General features: G+C 44.6%; 1 protein-coding gene and 1 pseudogene across 3 annotated transcripts in view; one reads left to right on the top strand and one right to left on the bottom strand.

Annotated features, from left to right (window-relative positions):
• Positions 1 to 19,248, top strand: part of cbarpb (CACN subunit beta associated regulatory protein b) — a 263,276-nt gene that overhangs the window by 143,349 nt on the left and 100,679 nt on the right. For all 3 annotated transcript variants that reach the window (XM_086004615.1, XM_086004614.1, XM_086004613.1), the window contains one exon: positions 5,870 to 5,931. In XM_086004615.1, coding sequence (XP_085860741.1) covers positions 5,870 to 5,931 — 62 coding nt within the window. The remainder of the gene's footprint in view (positions 1 to 5,869; positions 5,932 to 19,248) is intronic.
• On the bottom strand, positions 10,229 to 11,173 carry LOC147108124 (uncharacterized; annotated as a pseudogene).

Below are 19,248 nucleotides of genomic sequence, written 5' to 3' on the forward strand. Positions count from 1 at the left end.
GCACGGTCAGAAATTTACTCTACTAACTGATCATCAACCTCTCGTCTCCATTTTCAACCCTCAGAAGGGCGTACCGATAATGACGGCACAACGGCTACAGAGGTGGTCCCTTTTCCTAGGGGCACACCAATATGACATCGAGTACAAAGGAACTAAACAGCATGGGAATGCTGATGGATTGTCGCGCCTACCGTTGCCGACGGTGGAAGAAGAACTGGCAGTGGATCCAGTGGAGTTATTCCACTCGACTATAGTCGAATGTCTCCCTGTGACGAATGCAAACATAGAAAAGGAAACACAAAATGACCCGACACTCTCCTGGGTCTATGATTTAACGGTGAAGGGATGGCCAGCACATGGCGAACCACTGCTGCCAGCATTCTCGCTGAGAAGAGAACAGCTGTCAGTGTGCAGAGGAACCTTGATGTGTGGATCCAGAGTAGTAATTCCACCCAAATTGAAGGAGTGCTCAATGAGCTTCATGAGGGTCATCTGGGAGGGGTAAAAATGAAGAACTTAGCCAGAGCGTTTGTGTGGTGGCCGGGAATCGATAGAGAAATCGAAGAGATGACCAAGAGCTGTACAGGATGCCAGAAGGTCCAAAACGCCCCACCACAAGCCCCTCTACATCCATGGGAGTGGCCCTCATCTCCATGGCAAAGGGTGCACATTGATTTTGCTGGTCCCTTTATGGACTCGATGTTTTTAATTGCAGTGGATGCACATTCAAAGTGGCCAGAGGTAATAAAAATGTCCTCAACCACCACAGAAAAAACTATCACAGTCTTACAAACCATATTCGCCAGGAATGGGCTGCCTGAACAGATTTGCTCTGACAATGGACCACAGTTTGTGTCTGAAGAGTTCCGGAGGTTCTTAAAGAACAATGGTGTTAAGCATTACACATCCGCCCCATATCATCCAGCCACTAATGGATTGGCCGAGAGGTTTGTTCAAACATTCAAGAAGGCTATCAAGGCAATGTGTAATGAAGATATACCCCTACAACACAAGGTGGATAACTTCTTGTTTGCCTACCGGAATGCGACACATGCGGTTACCAACCAAACTCCAGCCATGATGTTATTCAATCGAAGACTATGATGCCGCTTGGATTTGGTTAAGCCAAATGTCAGAAGAGATGTGGAGAACAGGCAGTTTCAGAATATGAATGAAAGGCCGACCAGGAGTTTTAAGATAGGTCAACCAGTTTTGGCCCGGGACTACCGCACAGTGAAATGGCAGCCAGGAACGATCTGTACACGGCAAGGATCTCTAATGTATACCGTGGACGTTGGAGAGAGCAGTGTAAGACGCCACGCTGACCAGATTCCAGAGTCACTGGAAAACGTCAACTCCACACCACGATCTGATACACTTGGCGATGAAACCGAAGTACCAATTGCATCTACCGCAGAATTGGTGATATTGGAAGCAGACGAACCAAACAAGACATTGATCCCGACTCAACCTTGCCAGAAGAACCTGATATCCCAAAGAGGCGTTATCCAGACAGAATCAGGAAGCCTCCTCAAAGACTGAACTTATAATTGCTTAACTTCAACCAATGTATCTAGCAACCGTAATTGTAATTGTAATTAGTTATTATTTAGTTGTTAAATGAATGTTATGTACTGTTTATCTAAAAGGGGAGGAATTGTTGTGTATGTACCTTTAAGGGAATAACTGGTCTCAGACTGCAGTACCGGCAGTGACCACCCCTGTATAAAAGGCCCTAGCAGGCTTTTGTAGTTTCAGTTTCCAGGTTGTCTCCATTCAGTAAAGACTTGTTATAATCAACTCCTGCAGTCCGTGTCTCAATTATACACGGACATAATAATTGTCAGTGTTTGACAGCTTCATAGAGCTGTCAAACGATGACAATTCATCTGTCAAAAAATCTTGACAGATGAAACGTCACTCGCTGACGTCACCAGTAACCGGCTTTCCCTTAATTGGCCTGCTAAGCCCGCTGTGCGGGCTTAACAAAGTCAATCAAGGGAAAATACCGTGGGTTGGCCAGACATCGATGGAGGTGGGACTAAAACCTGACGAGCAGCAGTCCTGCCTCCATCACGTCCCCATGTATAAAATCACCCTCTTGGGCTTTTCTGCGCTAATTTTGCTGTTAAATACCCCATTAAAAGGTAAGCCTTGTTAGAATAGGTGTAACTGGGAGTTTTACAGTGTATTGACTGCTAAACAATCATTCTGGCCCTGAAAAACTAATTTTTGTATTTGTGGAGTGTCAAATTTCTCCATTATGATAAAAATTATAATTTTTTTTAAACTTAAAAATGTTTTTTTAAAGTTTGTTCATGATATTTCAGCTTCTACCTTATCTCCACGTGAAAGTCTCAATCTTTATTTTGCTCTCGGTAATATTTTTTAAAAGTCCAGATAAAAGCTGCTTTTCATTTCTTGGTTTGCTGTCTGTGAGAATTCTGCAATGTGCTTGGCTGCTTAGACAGCTTGCTGAAGTCACTGCAGCTCTTCGCTGGGAGTCCCCATTACAGAGCGCTGCAATCAATTACATGTCGAGAAAGGCAAACTTCTCGCCACAGAGATCGCAAGATCGCAAGATCTCTGTGGCGAGCTTTCTTTGAGACGAGCTCCTTTGCTTCGCTGCTGACCGCAATTTTGGGCCATTGTCTGATGTACGTTTTAAAACTTCAGTAGAAAGAGGAGTGACATATAAGGGATAATTTCATGAGGTTCCACTGCTAGCACTAAACCTTCCTACAGGGAAGTGAAGGATGGAGATAGAATAAATCACTGTAACCCCCATTCTCTAATCCCGGTTCACTGCTAGTGTGCTGGCAAAGGAGCCTCGTAAAATTACCCCTATAACGCCACCTGATCGACATAATGTTCTTAACAATAGATACATGATATATTTAAATTGGAGGAAAAAACATAAATAACTACATATTGTCATTTTCAAAACAAAGCAAAGTGTCTTGCAGGACTTTTTACGCTGATGACACACTATCCCTTTAAGTAACGTGAACATCTATTAAGTGTTTACAAAATATAAGTCATACTGTCAAACCCCCCAAGGGAGATAAATCATCACCAACAACATCTCTGAAACTGCATGTCGCACCTTGTATTCCTGGAAGTGTAGAGTTAGATTACTTCAGCACCAGTAGAAATGGGTTGCACTTCTTATTCTACTGACATGCGGCGACACCTAATATTATACTGAAAGATCTAGCTTTACAGTGTGGGTCAGCAGTGCTTCATGGTTCCATTCTGTCACTCATCGATTCCGTTACCATTTTCATTGAGGCCTGAAAGTAATGCTGCCCATGTTTGTTTCAAGTGTGTTGCCGTGTTTGTACCAGAGGTTGGTAGCACTTTGTACCTCCTTCAGCAAAATGCAGCCAGGTGTCAAATTAACTCAAATTTGAGATCATTTTGGTTCCAAGACTAAACTGTGATTGTACTACAATTTAATCAATGTGACAAATAAACCAAATTCAAAGAAGAGCCTATCATATTATCATTTCCGAAGCAACATGGAGATGAGACTTGGGGCTGGATTTTGCCAGCCCTGGGAGGCAGGTTTGGAGGCGGTACTGCCGGGGAAATGGCAGAATCTGGGGGCGGGTGCCCAACCCGCCCCCAACCCGCCTCCGTGCCATCTTCCCAGGAGGCGGGTAGCCAACCCGTGCTGGGTTTTGTCTCCTGGAGGTGGGAAGGGAATTACAGCCACTTAACTGCCCGTTAACAGGTAGTTATCAGGCAGGTAAGAGGATTATCCCCATTCTTCCACCAGAGGCGCGGGCTTCCCGACGCCGGGAAACTCCGCCAGGGTCACCGAGGCGAGCAGTGGGTCGGAGGGAGTCGGAGGGGTGCAAAAGTGCGCTGTGGAGGTAAGTGATGGATGCAAGTGTGGAGAGGTGAGTATGTGAGGTGAGTGGAAAGTGATAGAAAATGTTTACTTACCTTTGTTTCTTCCTGCAGGCTTCAACAATTGGGGAACCGGAGACTCTCGCACCTCACTGACAGAGATGACAGATGGCTGCTGTATTCTCGGATGTAACAACCATCTAATTTCTGCTAACAAAAGAGGTTTGATGAGTCTTGAATACAAGAACTCATCAAACTACAGAGAATGTCAGTGTTTGACAGCTTCACAGAGCTGTCAAACGATGACAATTCATCTGTCAAGAATTTTGAAAAATACGCTGACATTCTCTGGAACCGGCTTCCCCTTAATTGGCCTGCTAGGTCAATCAAGGGAAAATAGCGTGAGTTGGCCACAAGTTGATGGAGGCGGGACTGAAACCCGACAAGCAGCAGTCCTGCCTTCAATGCATCCCCATTGAAAAAATCACCCCCCTTACTGATAACATGGAATGATTTACTGTGATGTCATCAAAGTGTGTAAAGGGATGATATGAAATTATTGGATTAGAAATTATTCTGGTTTCTGCAAACTATTACAAATAGATTATATGTATTTTACCATTTAAATAGCAAAAGTAGTTGGCGTCATGACATGTTATCATATTGTGATAGATCATTCTATAGCACATAATATTGAAAAGGTCTTGTTAAAGACATCGGTTCAGCTCTGCTGAGACCAGCCTTATTTTGGCCAAAGAAGGGACCTGACATGAAGGGATTTAATCTTTTGAGCAACTTGATCCTGTTCCTGTCATAGTTTTGTACCGAATGAAAAAAAATTAATCTCAAAGAAGAACTCAGTTTTAACCACGATGGATTAGACAGTAAATACTTACTGGCATAATTAAAATTAAACTAGGACCAACTGGTCAATGTTTATGGAGCAGAAAATGGTGCACAACTCACTCTGTATGCTGAGGATGGGAGATAGCTCTCGTGGTCTCTTCTTCAGATGTGGGAATGTAGTGATGGACAGGATGTTTTTGCTGCAAGGACTTACTGGTTACAAGGAACTTGGCATGAACATTGTCCTCGCTATTTATTTATTTTGGTTATGTCCAGCAGATGAATTGCTGGATATTAAATGTGTGCTTTATTTTTTTAATTTGCTAATGGGATGTGGGCGTCGCTGGCAAGGCCAGCATTTATTGCCCATCCCTAATTGCCCTTGAGAAGATGGTGGTGAGCCACCTTCTTGAACCGCTGCAGTCCGTGTGGTGAAGGCACTCCCACAGTGCTGTTAGGTAGGGAGTTCCAGGATTTTGACCCAGCGACGATGAAGGATTGGCGATATACTTCTAATTCAGGATGGTGTGTGACTTGGAGGGGAACTTGGAGGTGGTGGTGTTCCCATGCGTCTGCTGCCCTTGTCCTTCTAGGTGGAAGAGGTCGCGGGTTTGGGAGGTGCTGCCGAAGAAGCCTTGACGAGTTGCTGCAGTGCATCTTGTAGATGGTACACACTGCAGCCACAGTACACCGGTGGTGGAGGGAGTGAATGTTTAAGGTGGTGGATGGGGTGCCAATCAAGTGGGCTGCTTTGTCTTGGATGGTGTTGAGCTTCTTGAGTGTTGTTGGAGCTGCACTCATCCAGGCAAGTGGAGAGTATTCCATCACACTCCTGACTTGTGCCTTGTAGATGGTGGAAAGGCTTTGGGGAGTTAGGAGGTGAGACACTCGCTGCAGAATACCCAGCCTCTGACCTGCTCTTGTTGCCACAGTATTTATGTGGCTGGTCCAGTTAAGTTTCTGGCCAATGGTGACCCCCAGGATGTTGATGGTGGGGGATTCAGCGATGGTAATGCTATTGTTGTTGTATAACAACAAAGTATCCCTCCCATAACTATAAATGAGCTTGAATTTTCCTTTAAGAAGGAAGTGATCTTTGCTATAGGTGACTTTAAAAGCCAGTGTATTTCTCCAATAGTTCTCTCATCTCTGAAATCTTGTCTTCTAGGGCTAATGATGATCCTGAAAAAACAAACACAACATACCTGGAAGACTCTCAGCCTACACAAGGTAAGCCATAGCAGCAGGATTACAAGCTAATTGTTTTAGTCTTCTTAATGCTCAGGATCCATCACTTGTGTTATTCAATCAGCAGCTTCAAACTGTTCAAAACCACGGTTGCAAACTTTGCAGAGGCCTAGCCTGTCATATAATCATAGAATCATAGAAAGATACAGCACGGAAGGAGGCCATTTCGGACCATCGTGTCCGCGCCGGCCAACAAAGAGCTATCCAGCCTAATCCCACTTCCCAGCTCTTGGTCCGTAGCCCTGCAGGTTAGAGCATCCCAAGTGCACATCCAAGTACTTTTTAAATGTGGTTAGGGTTCCTGCCTCTACCACCCTTTCAGGCAGTGAGTTCCAGACCCCCCACAACCCTCTGGGTGAAGAAATTTCCCCTCAAATCCCCTCTAAACCTTCCCCCAATTACTTTAAATCTGTGCCCCCTGGTTTTTGACCCCTCTGCTAAGGGAAATAGGTCCTTTCTATCCACTTTATCTAGGCCCCTCATAATTAAGGTCTACCTTAAGGTCTACCCTCAGCCTCCCCTGTTCCAAGGAAAACAAACCCAGCCTATCCAGTCTTTCCTCATAGCTAAGATTCTCTACGCCCGGCAATATCCTTGTAAATCTCCTCTGTACCCTCTCTAGAGCAGTCACATCTTTCCTGTAAAGTGGTGACCAGAACTGCACGCAGTACTCTAGCTGAAGCCTAACTAGTGTTTTATACAGTTGAAGCATAACCCCCCTGGCTCTTGTATTCTATGCCATGGCTAATAAAGGCAAGCATTCCGTATGCCTTCGTAACCACCTTATCTACCTGGCCTGCTACCTTCAGGGATCTGTGGACATGCACTCCAAGGTCCCTTTGTTCCTCTACACTACTCAGTGTCCTACCATTTAATGTGTATTCCCTTTCCTTGTTAATCCTCCCCAAATGCATTAACACACACTTCTTCAGGTTGAATTCCATTTGCCACTGTTCTGCCCATCTGACCAATTTATTGATACCTTCCTGCAGTCTACAGCTTCCTTCTTCAGTATCAACCACACAGCCGATTTTAGTATCATCTGCAAACTTCTTAATCATACCCCCTATATTCAAGTCTAGATCATTGATATATACCACAAAAAGCAAGGGACCTAGCATTGAGCCCTGTGGAACCCCACTGGAAACAGCCTTCCAGTCACAAAAGCACCCATCAACCATTACCCTCTGCTTCCTGCCTCTGAGAATCCTCCAGTTTTGAATCCAGCTTGTCACTTTGCCCTGGATCCCATGGGCTTTTAACTTCATGACCAGTCTACCATGTGGAACCTTATCAAAAGCCTTGCTAAAGTCCATATACACTACATCAAATGCACTACCCTCATCTACCCTCCTTGTTACCTCCTCAAAAAATTCAATCAAGTTTGTCAGACACGACCTTCCCTTAACAAATCCGTGCTGACTATCCTTGATTAATCCATGTCTTTCTAAATAAAGATTTATCCTGTCCTTCAGAATTCTTTCCAATAATTTTCCCTCCACCGAGGTTAGGCTGACTGGCCTGTAATTATTCAGTCTATCCTTTTCTCCCTTTTTAAACAAGGGTACCACATTAGCAGTCCTCCAATCCTCCGGCACCACACCTGAAGCCAGAGAGGATTGGAAAATGATGGTCAGGGCCTCTGCTATTTCCTCTTTTGCTTCGCTTAACAGCCTGGGATAAATTTCATCCCAGCCTGGGGATTTATCTACTTTTAAAGCTGCTGAACCCCTTAATACTTCCTCTCTCACTATGTTTATTTCATCTAATATTTCACACTCCTCCTCCCTGATAGCAATGTCTGCTTCGCCCCTCTCCTTTGTCAAAACAGACGCAAAGTATTCATTAAGAACCCTACTGACGTCTCCCGCCTCCACACACAGATTACCCTCAAGATCTCTAATAGGCCCTACCCTTTCTTTAGTTATCCTCTTACTCTTAATATATTTATAAAACATCTTTGGGTTTTCCTTGATTTTACTTGCCAAGAATTTTTCATGCTCTTTGCTTTCCTAATATCCTTTTTAATTGCACCCCTGCACTTTCTGTACTCCTGTAAAGATTCCGCAGTATTTAGCCCTCGGTATCTGTCATACGCCTCCCTTTTTTTCTTTATCCTACCCTGTATGTCCCTAGACATCCAGGGGGCTCTAGATTTGTAAGTCCCACCTTTTTTCTTTCAGGGCACATATTTGGTCTGAACCCTCCGGATCTCCTCCTTGAATGCCTCCCACTGCTCTGACACTGATTTACCTTCAAGTAGCTGTTTCAAGTCCACTATGGCTAAATCCCCTCTGAGCTTAGCAAAATTTGCTTTTCCCCAATTTAGAATTTTTATTCCTGGTCTATCCTTGTCCTTTTCCATAACTACTTTAAATCTAACTGAATTATAGTCACTAGCACCAAAATGCTCCCCCCGCTGATACGCCTTCTACCTGCCCAGCTTCATTCCCTAAAACTAAGTCCAGAACCGCCCCCTCCCTTGTTGGGCTTGCTACATCCTGGCTAAAAAAGTTCTCCTGGATGCATTTTAGGAATTCCGCACCCTCTATACCCTTCACACTAATTTTATCCCAGTTAATATTGGGGTAGTTGAAATCCCCTACTATTACTGCCCGATAGTTTTTGTACTTCTCAGAAATTTGTCTGCATATTTGCTCTTCTATCTCCCTCTCACTGTTTGGGGGTCTATAGTACACTCCCAGCAGTGTGATCACCCCTTTTTTGACCCATATTACCTCATTTGATGATCCCTCCAACATATCATCCCTCCTCACAGCTGTAATAGTTTCTTTAATCAGTGCCATGACCCCCCCTCCCTTTTTACCTCCCTCTCTATCCCGTCTGAAAATCCTGTAACCAGGAATGTTGAGCTGCCATACCTGCCCCTCTTTCAGTCACGTCTCTGTAATAATAGCTATAATATCATAGTCCCAAGTATCTACCTGTGCCCTCAGCTCATCTGCCTTGTTCGCTATACTCCTTGCATTGAAGTATATACCATTTAGTACAGGCAAACCTCCTGAAGGGATAATTATTAGGCCTAGCCCCTTCAGGGCTACCCCGGATCAGGCGTATTCCTCAGACGTTCACTTTCAATTAAAGTTGTAGGTAGCCGGATCCTAACGATGCTTAATTGGGTCTAAAGGTCCGGACTATCCCTAAAGGAAAGGAACAACCTGAAAGTGTTACCGTCCTCCAGATAGCACTTTTAATAAGTTTAGCTGGACTGTAACGTTCCGGATATTATGAGGGTCTGGAAAACTCCCCCAGAATTCTGCAACTCCTCACCAAAAAGTGTACAAAGATTGAGTTCGCGAGTTTGATACAGATATTCTAAAAATATATAGATTTATTAAAGAACTGACATGTAATTTACAGTTGGTGAGTCAATCGCAACATTAACAGTTCCAAAAAGAAAGCTTACAATTCTATTATCAAAGAACCTTACTCTCAAATCTTAACTTCGCTAGTTTTACAGTTCTTAGTTTTCTGCAGGATATCCACCAAAATCAAATACAGTACCATTGATCCCTGAGGTACAAAGAGTTGGAGACTTACAGAGCCGCCTCTGAAGCCGAGAATCACTTTGCCCCTTTAAAGCGAGTCTACTATCCCATTTGAGAGTTCAATATTTATACCCTTTTCCAGTGGTATTTCCTTTTAAGGTTTTCTGCTGATGTAAGCTAATTATCTCTAGTCATTTTTCTGCTGATCCCTGCAATTCTTGCAGTCACCTCAGCTGGTAGCAGTACAGAATCATGCCTCTTCTCTAGGTGTTCTAAGTTTACCATAAAAAACGGTGTAACGGCAGGTGCGTTTTAGTTGATGTCATTTTTACGAAGGCAGGTGTTTCTTACTTTTATGTGCTTCTTTACGGAGTGTAAATTAGAACACGTTGCCCAGGGTGAACCATTGTTTTGTTCCCAAAGGTTAAGACTACCAGAGCCTTGAACCTTCTGTTTCAGTAAGGTTATTGATTCAGTGTCAACAACTATCTTATCTCTATAGCCAGAATGCTTTCACAGCTTTTTCATCGTTAGGTTTCTAAATTTCCAGACCCAGTTTGTCATGTTTTAATAAGGCTAGAATACTTTCATAGAATGGTGTATTTTTCTGAATAGGTTATATGGCTTATTCCTTCACACTCCTTGTTGACTACTCTCTAGCCCTTGATTCCTCTGTCCTTCCAATTTACTTTCTACGTTTTTGTTTTCCAATTCCAGTTTTTCTTCTCTCCCTACTGACTCTATTCTTAGGTTCCCATCCCCCTGTCAAGCTAGTTTAAACCCTTCCCAACAGCACTAGCAACCCCCCCCAAGAGGATATTGGTCCCAGCTCTGTTGAGGTGCAACCCATCCGGCTTGTATAGGTCCCACCTCCCTCAGAAATGGTCCCAATGCCTCAGGAATCTAAAGCCCTCCCTCCTGCACCATCCTTCCAGCCACACATTCATCTGCTCTATCCTCCTATTTCTGGACTCACTAGCACGTGGCACCGGGACTAATCCGGAGATTACTACCTTTGAGGTCCTGTTTTTTAATCTGACTCCTAGCTCCCTAAACTCTGCCTGCAGGACCTTATCCCTCTTTCTACCTATGTCATTGGTGACGATATGGACTACGACATCTGGCTGTTCACCCTCTCCCCCCAGAATGCTCTGCAGCTGTTCAGTGACATCCTTGACCCTGGCACCAGGGAGGCAACATACCATCTTAGAGCCACATCTGCGGCCGCAGAAACACCTGTCTGCTCCCCTCACTATTGAATCCCTTACCACTATTGCTCTTGCACTATTTTTCCTCCCCCCCTGTGCAGTGGAGCCACCCGTGGTGCTGACGACTTGGCTCTGACTGCACTCCTCAGAGGGAGCATCGCCCCCACCAGTACTCAGAATCGAGAGGTTGGAGAGCGAGATGCCCTCCGGGGCCTCCTGCACTTCCTGCCTGGTCTTCTTCTGTCTGGTGGTCACCCACTCACTCTCTGTCCGCTCTCTCTTAGGCTGCGGGGTGACCACCTCACTAAACGTGCTATCCACGTAGTTCTCAGCCTCGCGGATGCACCACAGTGACTCCAGTCACCGCTCAAGCTCCGTAAACCGTTGCTCGAGTCGTTGCAGCTGGTGACACTTACTGCACATGTAGTCATCCATGCAACACGAAGCGTCCATGACTTTCCACATGCCACAGGATGTGCACTCCGCTAGACTGAGCTGCCCTGCCATTCCTGTCATCCCTTTATCTAACAGACTATTTAAAAGACTAAGTACTAACCTTTATTTAAAAGACTAAGAACTAACTTAACAGAATAAGCTTTAAAGTTAAAAAAAAAAACACTCACCCACTACTCACCAATCAGCTGCTTCCCTTGTGCCGACATCACTTTTAATCTCTGACGTCACTTTCGAATGTTGCCTGTTGAGGGCCGCTCTCGCTGCTACCGCTGCTGGTGAGTCAGGACCTCGCTCTCTCTCCCGCTCCTTATACTCCCCGCTGTCACTCAGGCTCCTCCCAGGGCCACTCTCGCGGCTGCCGTTGCCGGTGAGTCTGGGCCTTGCTCTCTCTCCCGTTCCTTATACTCCCCACTGTCGCTCAGGCTCCTCCCAGGGCCGCTCTCGCTGCTGCCGGTGAGTCTGGGCCTCACTCTCTCTCCCGCTCCTTATACTCCCCGCTGTTGCTCAGGCTCCTCCCAGGGCCGCTCTCGCTGCTGCCGGTGAGTCTGGGCCTCGCTCTCTCTCCCGCTCCTCATACTGCCCGCTGTCGCTCAGGCTCCTCCCAGGGCCGCTCTCGCTGCTGCCGCTGTCGGCTGCCATTTTTACAGTCAGAATTGTTGTCCATCTACAGGCAACATTTCTGTCTTGCAAGGCAGCGATTCCATGTGCTTGTTCCTCACAGTTACTCTGGAGAAAATATCAAATTGTTCTGCGAGTATTGACTAAGGAAATAGACCCAAGAACTGTAATGTTGGGCCTACTATCTCCCCAGATGTTTCTGAATTTGCCATTGAAAGATCACATTTCAGCCTTCAGCTTTAATTTCCCAGCATTGCTGCTAATCCCCAAAAGCTCTAACTTTTCAGTCTTTTAGTCTGTTTTTTCTTTGGAACAAATATTTACAATTAAACGAATTGAGAGATTCTGTCCTGGAGTTATAATTTCCTGGGGAGGCATCAAGGCACACAGCCATCTCTCCTCACAATATGTAATTTATACTTAAGGAAATAGCTTATCATACTACTCCAACAAAAAAAAACTGGCTGAGATTTTGATAAGTTCCTTACGCTTTATGCTGGTGAAGGCATCATTGTGTATTGAGGTTAAAAACCCATGGTTCTTTTGGATGGAGTGTGATTATTCAGCTTCCCATCTGGTGGGGAAGTGTTTTCCCTCCCAAGGAAAGATGACCAGCCTCATATCCAATCGCTCGGACACTTCTGATCAATACACCTTATCACAGAGATTGACTTAATTTCCTTGAGGTATGTCTATGACAATGCCAGGCTTCAATTTATTCATCTCAAAATATCAAACAAACTCTGTTGTGATGCAAATAGGTTTAATCGCATGGGGATCAGGCCACATCGCACATGATATGATTGCCTTGAGGCAGAGGACACAGTGGGGACCAGGTGCACACAGGGACTATTAGAGAGTGCAATCATTTCAAAAAAGAATGGTAGATCTCCTTCCAAGAGCTTCTGAATTGCCCTAATCCAGAATGGAATTGCTCAGACTTTTAGAGGAACGGCAAAGGTTGGTGTGAACACACAAAATAAAGAAATCTATGGTCCTCATCAATTTTCAAGGGTTGAGCTGTTTCTTTTTTCTCCAGAACGATACAAGACTTAAAAGCAGACATTATGACCGACTCTTGTTCAGTGCTGCCCTTGAAGTCGCAGCACTAATAACCCCAGCACTAATAACCAGATAGAATTAATACCAATGGCCTTATTGTGAATGAGATCAGATGCAACTGTGTGCACAGAGATGCGCACACTGGGGAGGAAGGCAGCTGGGGTCAGTCATGTGAGAGCCAAAAGCTCAAACAACAGAGGCAACCATTGGGCGTGTGCGCTTGAGCGAGCTGAAAACAGAGTTTGAGTAATTTAACCTACAGCACGGCGGCAAGCCGAGATACAAGCAGGTTAGAAATTTCATGGATGGCAGGTTAGAATGCTGGAGATGGGACGGAGGCCTCCTGCTTCACATGTGGGCCTGAGCAAACCTTTCGCTGAAATGTCTGACTCCACTCTCGATTGTGTGAGGTAATTTTTTTTTTGAATTCGTGTTAAATTATCCATTCAATTCTTGTTGAGAGGCACCAGCATTTTGCTGGCGCCGATCCTCCCCTTTCTAATGCTGCTGTTTATATGGGAGCGAATGAGCTTGAGTCGAAGCTGAAATCTGAGCTCAGGGGGTTTGTGATTGAGCATATCTGAGGTTTTGTTGCTTCGACTGAGATGGGGCTTCTTGTTTTCTGAAGTATGAAAAATATCAGAAGTACGTGCGTGCCACTCTTGAGCAGCCCTGATTTCAATTGTCCCCGATTTCAATTGTCCCCGCATTTCGTGGCCATGCCTTCAGCTGCCTAGGCCCTAGGCTCTGGAATTTCCTCCCTAAACCTCTCCGCCTCTCGCCCTCTCTTTCCTCCTTTAAGATGCTCCTTAAAACCTATCTCTTTGACCAAGCTTTGGTCATCGCCCTAATATCTCCTTATGTGGCTCGGTGGCAAATTTTGTTTTATTACACTCCTGTGAAGCACCTTGGACGTTTTACTACATTAAAGGTGCTATAGAAATTAACGTTGTTGTTATTGTATTGGCTGTGTCTTAATTCAAGTACTGGAAGATCAGTGTCTGTAAGTTGATTCCTGCATTTGCATTACCAAATCCAACTCCCTTCAAAAACAAAGTCTGCGGGGGTTAATTGTAGCCTAACTCGCTGGGTGGGAAACCCATGGGATCGGATGGAACTCCGATTTACACCCCGTCCAATAATACTCTTCATTAACTTCAATGGGAGGGTAAAATCTGCAAGTATGCACCATTATTTTTTTATTTTTATTTGTTCATAGGATCTGGGCGTCGCTGGCAAGGCCAGCATTTATTGCCCATCCCTAGTTGCCCTAGTTACCATTATATCTAAGTTAGGATAGTACGGAGATCTGAATGACAGTCAATTAAAAAAAAAACTACTTATGTTCTCTACTGGATTTAAAAAGACAGCCACTAACTAAATCATAGAATCTTACAGCACACAAGGAGGCCATTCAGCCCATCCTGCCTGTGCCGGCACTTTGAAAGAGGTATCCAGTTAGTCCCACTCCCCTGCTCTTTCCCCATAGTCCTGCAAATTGGACAAAACTGGACAACAATAACCTCATTCTTATTACAGACTTTGACTAGAATGTGCATGTGTGTGGATATGAAGTCCGGATGGGATTGCAGTCAGCTGCAATGCCACTGTGCTCGAGTAGCCCTCCAACACCCACCTTCTAAACTTGCACACAAAGAATGGATACATGGGGGTCGATTTTCAGTGTGCCGTGAGGCAGGCTTTTAGGCGTGCGGGGGTCCCGACACCATCCCGCCCAAAACCCGCCTCCACATAAGTTTCAAAGGAGGCGGGTACCCGCCCCGCACTGGGACCCGCCGACTCAAGGCGGGAAGGGATTAGTGCCAATTAACTGCCTGTTAACAGGTAGTTAACAGGCAATTTTTAGCCTAATCCCTATTTAGAGGGGTGTCGTGTGGGATTCCCGACGGCTCCAAACCACACCAGGTTAGAGCAGGCGGGCTGTCAGGTTGAAGGACTTGGAGGGGTCGCAATGTCGGTGTTCAGGTGAGTGATGGGTGCATGAGTGCAAAGGTAAGTGTGTTTGGTGTGTCTAAAGTGTGTACAGAAGTTTAAATTACCTGTACTTACCTTAACAGCCTTTCTTCCTCTAGGTTTCGGGAGTCCATCACTCAGCCGGCACTGAAAGCAAAATGGCTGCGAGCTGTCAAAAGTGACAGCCTTCAGCTTTCAGTGCCGGTGAGAGTTGTAACTGAGTCTGTGTAGAAGGACTCAGGTTAGAAGTCAGACTGTCAGTGTTTGACAGCTTCAAACAGCTGTGAAACACTGATATTTCATCTGTCAAGACCTCTTGACAGATGAAATTTCAGTCTGTGATGTCACCTGTTGCCGGGTGGCCCTTAATTGGCCTGCTGAGCCCGCTGGGCGGGCTCAACAAGGTCAATCAAGGGAAAATCGCGTGGATTGGCCGGACGTCGATGTAGGTGGTACTAAAACCCGAAAGTTGTAGTCCCGCCTCCTTCCCGACTGCTGAATGAAAATCGGCCCCCTGGCATGTACCAGGGGGTGCCCATGGAACCATACCCCCCAGGACGAGTCAGCATTTTAAAGAGAGGAATAGAAAAGTTGCAGGGGATAAATAGTGGTCAAAGTAATGGAGATTGCTAACAATTGGATTTTGCTGGGATTGTTGAAAAAAATCTTTGCAAATTTGGCTCAAACGGTTTATTGAAAAATTGCTTTTAATTGAAGTTCAGCATAAAATTCCTTTCTATTAAAAAGACATTCATTGCATTAGAAATGAATAAGATACTCTGTACAGAGGAGCAAATATTGCCAGTTCTTCGTGAATAGTAGATGCAAGAGCTGGTTCTGCAGTCAAGTCAAATATGTCTGCGCTTCTGCACTGATATAAAGGCAGCCTGACCTAATAGATACCATGGGGTTGTGTTATTTAAATAGTTTGCTTAAGCTCCCTGTGCAGCTTTGCACAAGGAGTGCTGACAAGGAGTGTTGAAAAATGGGACCCGCAAAATTTGGAGCATGTACTCTTGGCTGCTCCAAATTAAAGGGACGTGGCACTTAAAGGTAAATGGTTGCAACCTTTTAGATATTTGCCAGTCTTTTCAAAGGCTGAATGGGGGAAGAAGTGGCTGGTAAAAAAAAAGGCAAAGGAAGATACCGTGGAAACATAAAATGGAGTCTGCAGGCAACTGACAGAGAGGTGCAGTCCCCAATCACATCACTGATAGCTGGTGAAGTGAACTTGCTGGGTCATGAGGTACATGCAATGAGGCTTGGCCTGATTGTTACTCTAGGCCAGCTTCTCCAGTGGGCAGTAGTGTACCATGACTGGCAATTGATGACGGCCAGATTGAGTGCTGTCCACAGCACTTGGAAACAGATGCAGGAGAAGACATCACACTTTAAGGGATCTAGCAAGGCGAGACTAACCAACAGTTCCCTATACCGGGTAGATGGCATATGTTGCAGCATTAACTGCTCTCCCATTCCAAACCTTCATTCAACCTTCATGTGTACCATAGCCCAGCAGGGCATCTCATGTATGTCATAGCCCAGCAAAACACACAGTCAATATGCAACATACAACAAAAACCCTGCCACATTCATATCCTCCAGGGGCTTCAAGTTGGGCAGAAAAACAGGTAACCCCTGCACTTTGGGAAATACACCAGTGTAGTGACGTTGGGCATGCATTCAAGATTTCAGTAGGAAATAAGATAAAAGTGTTGAACAATGCATTAGTCACCTTTTTGATGCATATATGGCCCACACAATGCCTCATATTGCAGGGCTAGGTAGGAGGAACCATAGGCATAACAATTGCAGGGAGCAGTGATCTTGCCAACCACTGGCAGTGGCCTCCCCAGGTTGCAAGTTTACGTAAGCTGTTCTTGCCACAAGTCACAAAGCTCTGTCCTGCTGACCTGTAGCAAGCTGATGCAGTTGTCCTGTGTAGTTAACAATTAGGTGTGCTAAGACCTGCAGAATGGTCTGGGGCCTGCTGATCTCTTTTCTTTCATCTTATAGTGCCATGGGACATTTTACTATGTTAAAGGTGCTATATAAATACAAGTTGTTGTTGTTATTATTATACCACCTCTACCATGCACTTGAGGTGCTTAAAGCAAACTGACTGATGCAGTGATCAAAAATAGCTGCAAATTGGTTTCTGCAAAATTAATATTTTCATAACCATGTCAGAAATATGGAAATGACGTCTCGCCAAGAACACTACATTAAAAATGAACTGCAAACATTGCAAACAAAATCCTTCCAAGGCCTAATTAAGTGCTCCAGCACCCATGGAAATAAAAAAAGAGCAAGTCCAGCGCAGATCTTGGGGAACTAATTGGGAGTGATGTTCCTTTAAATATTATTGCATCACTTCTGGGTCCTTAATGAGACTTGCACATGAAATGAGCATAGCCAGTTTTCAATTCACTAATAACAGGACACTGGGGAACTGCAACCCTGAAAGAAATTGGTGCTAGTAATCCATCTTCAAATCGCTGCTCCCGCTGTTTCAGTTGTGCTCCTGCTCTCCCAGTGCACTGGATTGAGGAATCGGTGCTAGAGTTTATATTTGATTAAAAGTGTGCTTCTAGAATCATTGCATAAAGAATAGTGGATACTTTACAGTGATTACAAGGCAGTAATTGGGGGATTCAAATGTTGTAAATCATGAACATAAAATTCAACTAAACCCGAAGATAGCAGGTTATAGCTATGAATGTATATAGAGATATTTTAGTAAATTATCTGTGGCGCTGTTCATGAATATAATTTTTTTTATATACAAGATGGCAACAGCGTTGGAATACTTCAGACACGTGTTCCAAGGAGCCTGCTAGTGGCCATAGCTTGGAATTGCAGTTGATGGAGCAAAACTGAACAGGAAATGTTGACATAGCAATTTACAATGGTAAACATCGATGCAAAACGTGTCCAAAAATGTAACAAGAGCAAATAAAGTTTGTGGAAGTGCGTGCCCTGTGCAGTATTTTTAAAGATGTGACACTCATTCCATATTGTTTTGGGTCAATAGTTTTGCTGGCTGTGGCTGTTGTGGTAGATGTCAAAGATCAGAGCACTCTGTATCAAATTAACTGCAAGGTTATCGAGTAATAATCCAAAATTGATTACTGGGAAACAAAGAGCTGGATTTTGCCAGCGCTCAGAGGGCGGGTTTGGAGGCGGGTCAAAGAATAAAATCGTTTTGATTGACAGCGGGTTGTGATCCTGCCATCAACCCACCTCCAAACAATTTTCCCAAGTGTTGGGTCCCTGATTTGCGAATGGACCCGACACCTAGCAAGGGAAGAGGATTAAAGTCAATTACTTGCCTATTAACCGGTAGTTGACAGTAGTTGACAGCCTATTTTTGAATTTTGATGCTTCTGGCTCGGGTTTCCCAACGTCTGGGCACCACGCCAGGTAAGTGTGACGTGTTGCAAGACTGCTGTAATGTTTCTGGATTAATGACAACTGCAGAAGTGGTGTGAAGGATCCAATGTTGCACATGGTGAGCCTCAGAGGAAAGAAAACGTTGGGAACTGTATTTTTAATGCATTTACACTTTTCTTTAGGTTACAAGTTTTTAAATCCATGTCCAGTGCCACCTCATTGGGAGAACCTCTCTCACCAGTGACAGATCGCTTCTGTCACCTCACCTGGAGCTGCCATCTATTCCAGCCTATGGAGGGAGTCATTGGAGAGCCTGGGTGCAAGAGGTCACCTTTTTGCAGTGATTGTCAGTGTTTTCAGCACCTCAATGCTGTCAAACACTGAGAAATCAACTGTCAAAATAAAATTGTGCGTGGTCCCTTTAAGGAAACCGGCAGATGACGCATCATGAAATGACATCATCTGACTCACTTCCTCTTAATTGGCTGGCAAGCCCGCAGGGTGGGCTTAACAAGGTCAATTAAGCCAAAATCACATCTGTGGGCCGGATGCAGCTGGGGGGGGGCGGGACTGAAAGCCGGAAACCACCTGACCCGCTCCCAACCCGCTTCCATTAATAAAATCGTGGCCAAAATTCCTGCTGCAGCCCAATTTAAAAATGCACCCTCTTCATTAAAGACATTTTAGAGAAACATTTTCTTGCTTAGGGAGCGAAAAGATAAAGAAAAAGGATAATTAAAATGTGCATTTATAAACGACTCTTTCTGTCTCAGAAGTATCTCAAAGCGGTTTACATGTAATGAATTGCTTTGAAGTGCAGTGACTGTTATGTAGGTAAACCCAGCAGCCATTTTGCACATAGCAAGATCCAACAAAGAGCAGGGAGAGATAAATCTGTTTTGGGTGGTGTTGATTGAGGGACAAATGATGGTCAGAATGGTAAGACTAACATCATATACACTGATATGGTTCAGTGATTTATATCATGGTGTCTTTGACAGCAAACAACGAGAAAAATTTGCCAGATGCTATTTTACAAGGATGACAAAGTAAAATTCTGGAAAAACACAACCGGTATC

Source organism: Somniosus microcephalus, chromosome 13 (genome assembly GCF_052327205.1).
Source record: "Somniosus microcephalus isolate GS21.2 chromosome 13, FLI_Smic_1.0, whole genome shotgun sequence".
In the NCBI taxonomy this organism is placed as follows: Eukaryota; Metazoa; Chordata; class Chondrichthyes; order Squaliformes; family Somniosidae; genus Somniosus; species Somniosus microcephalus.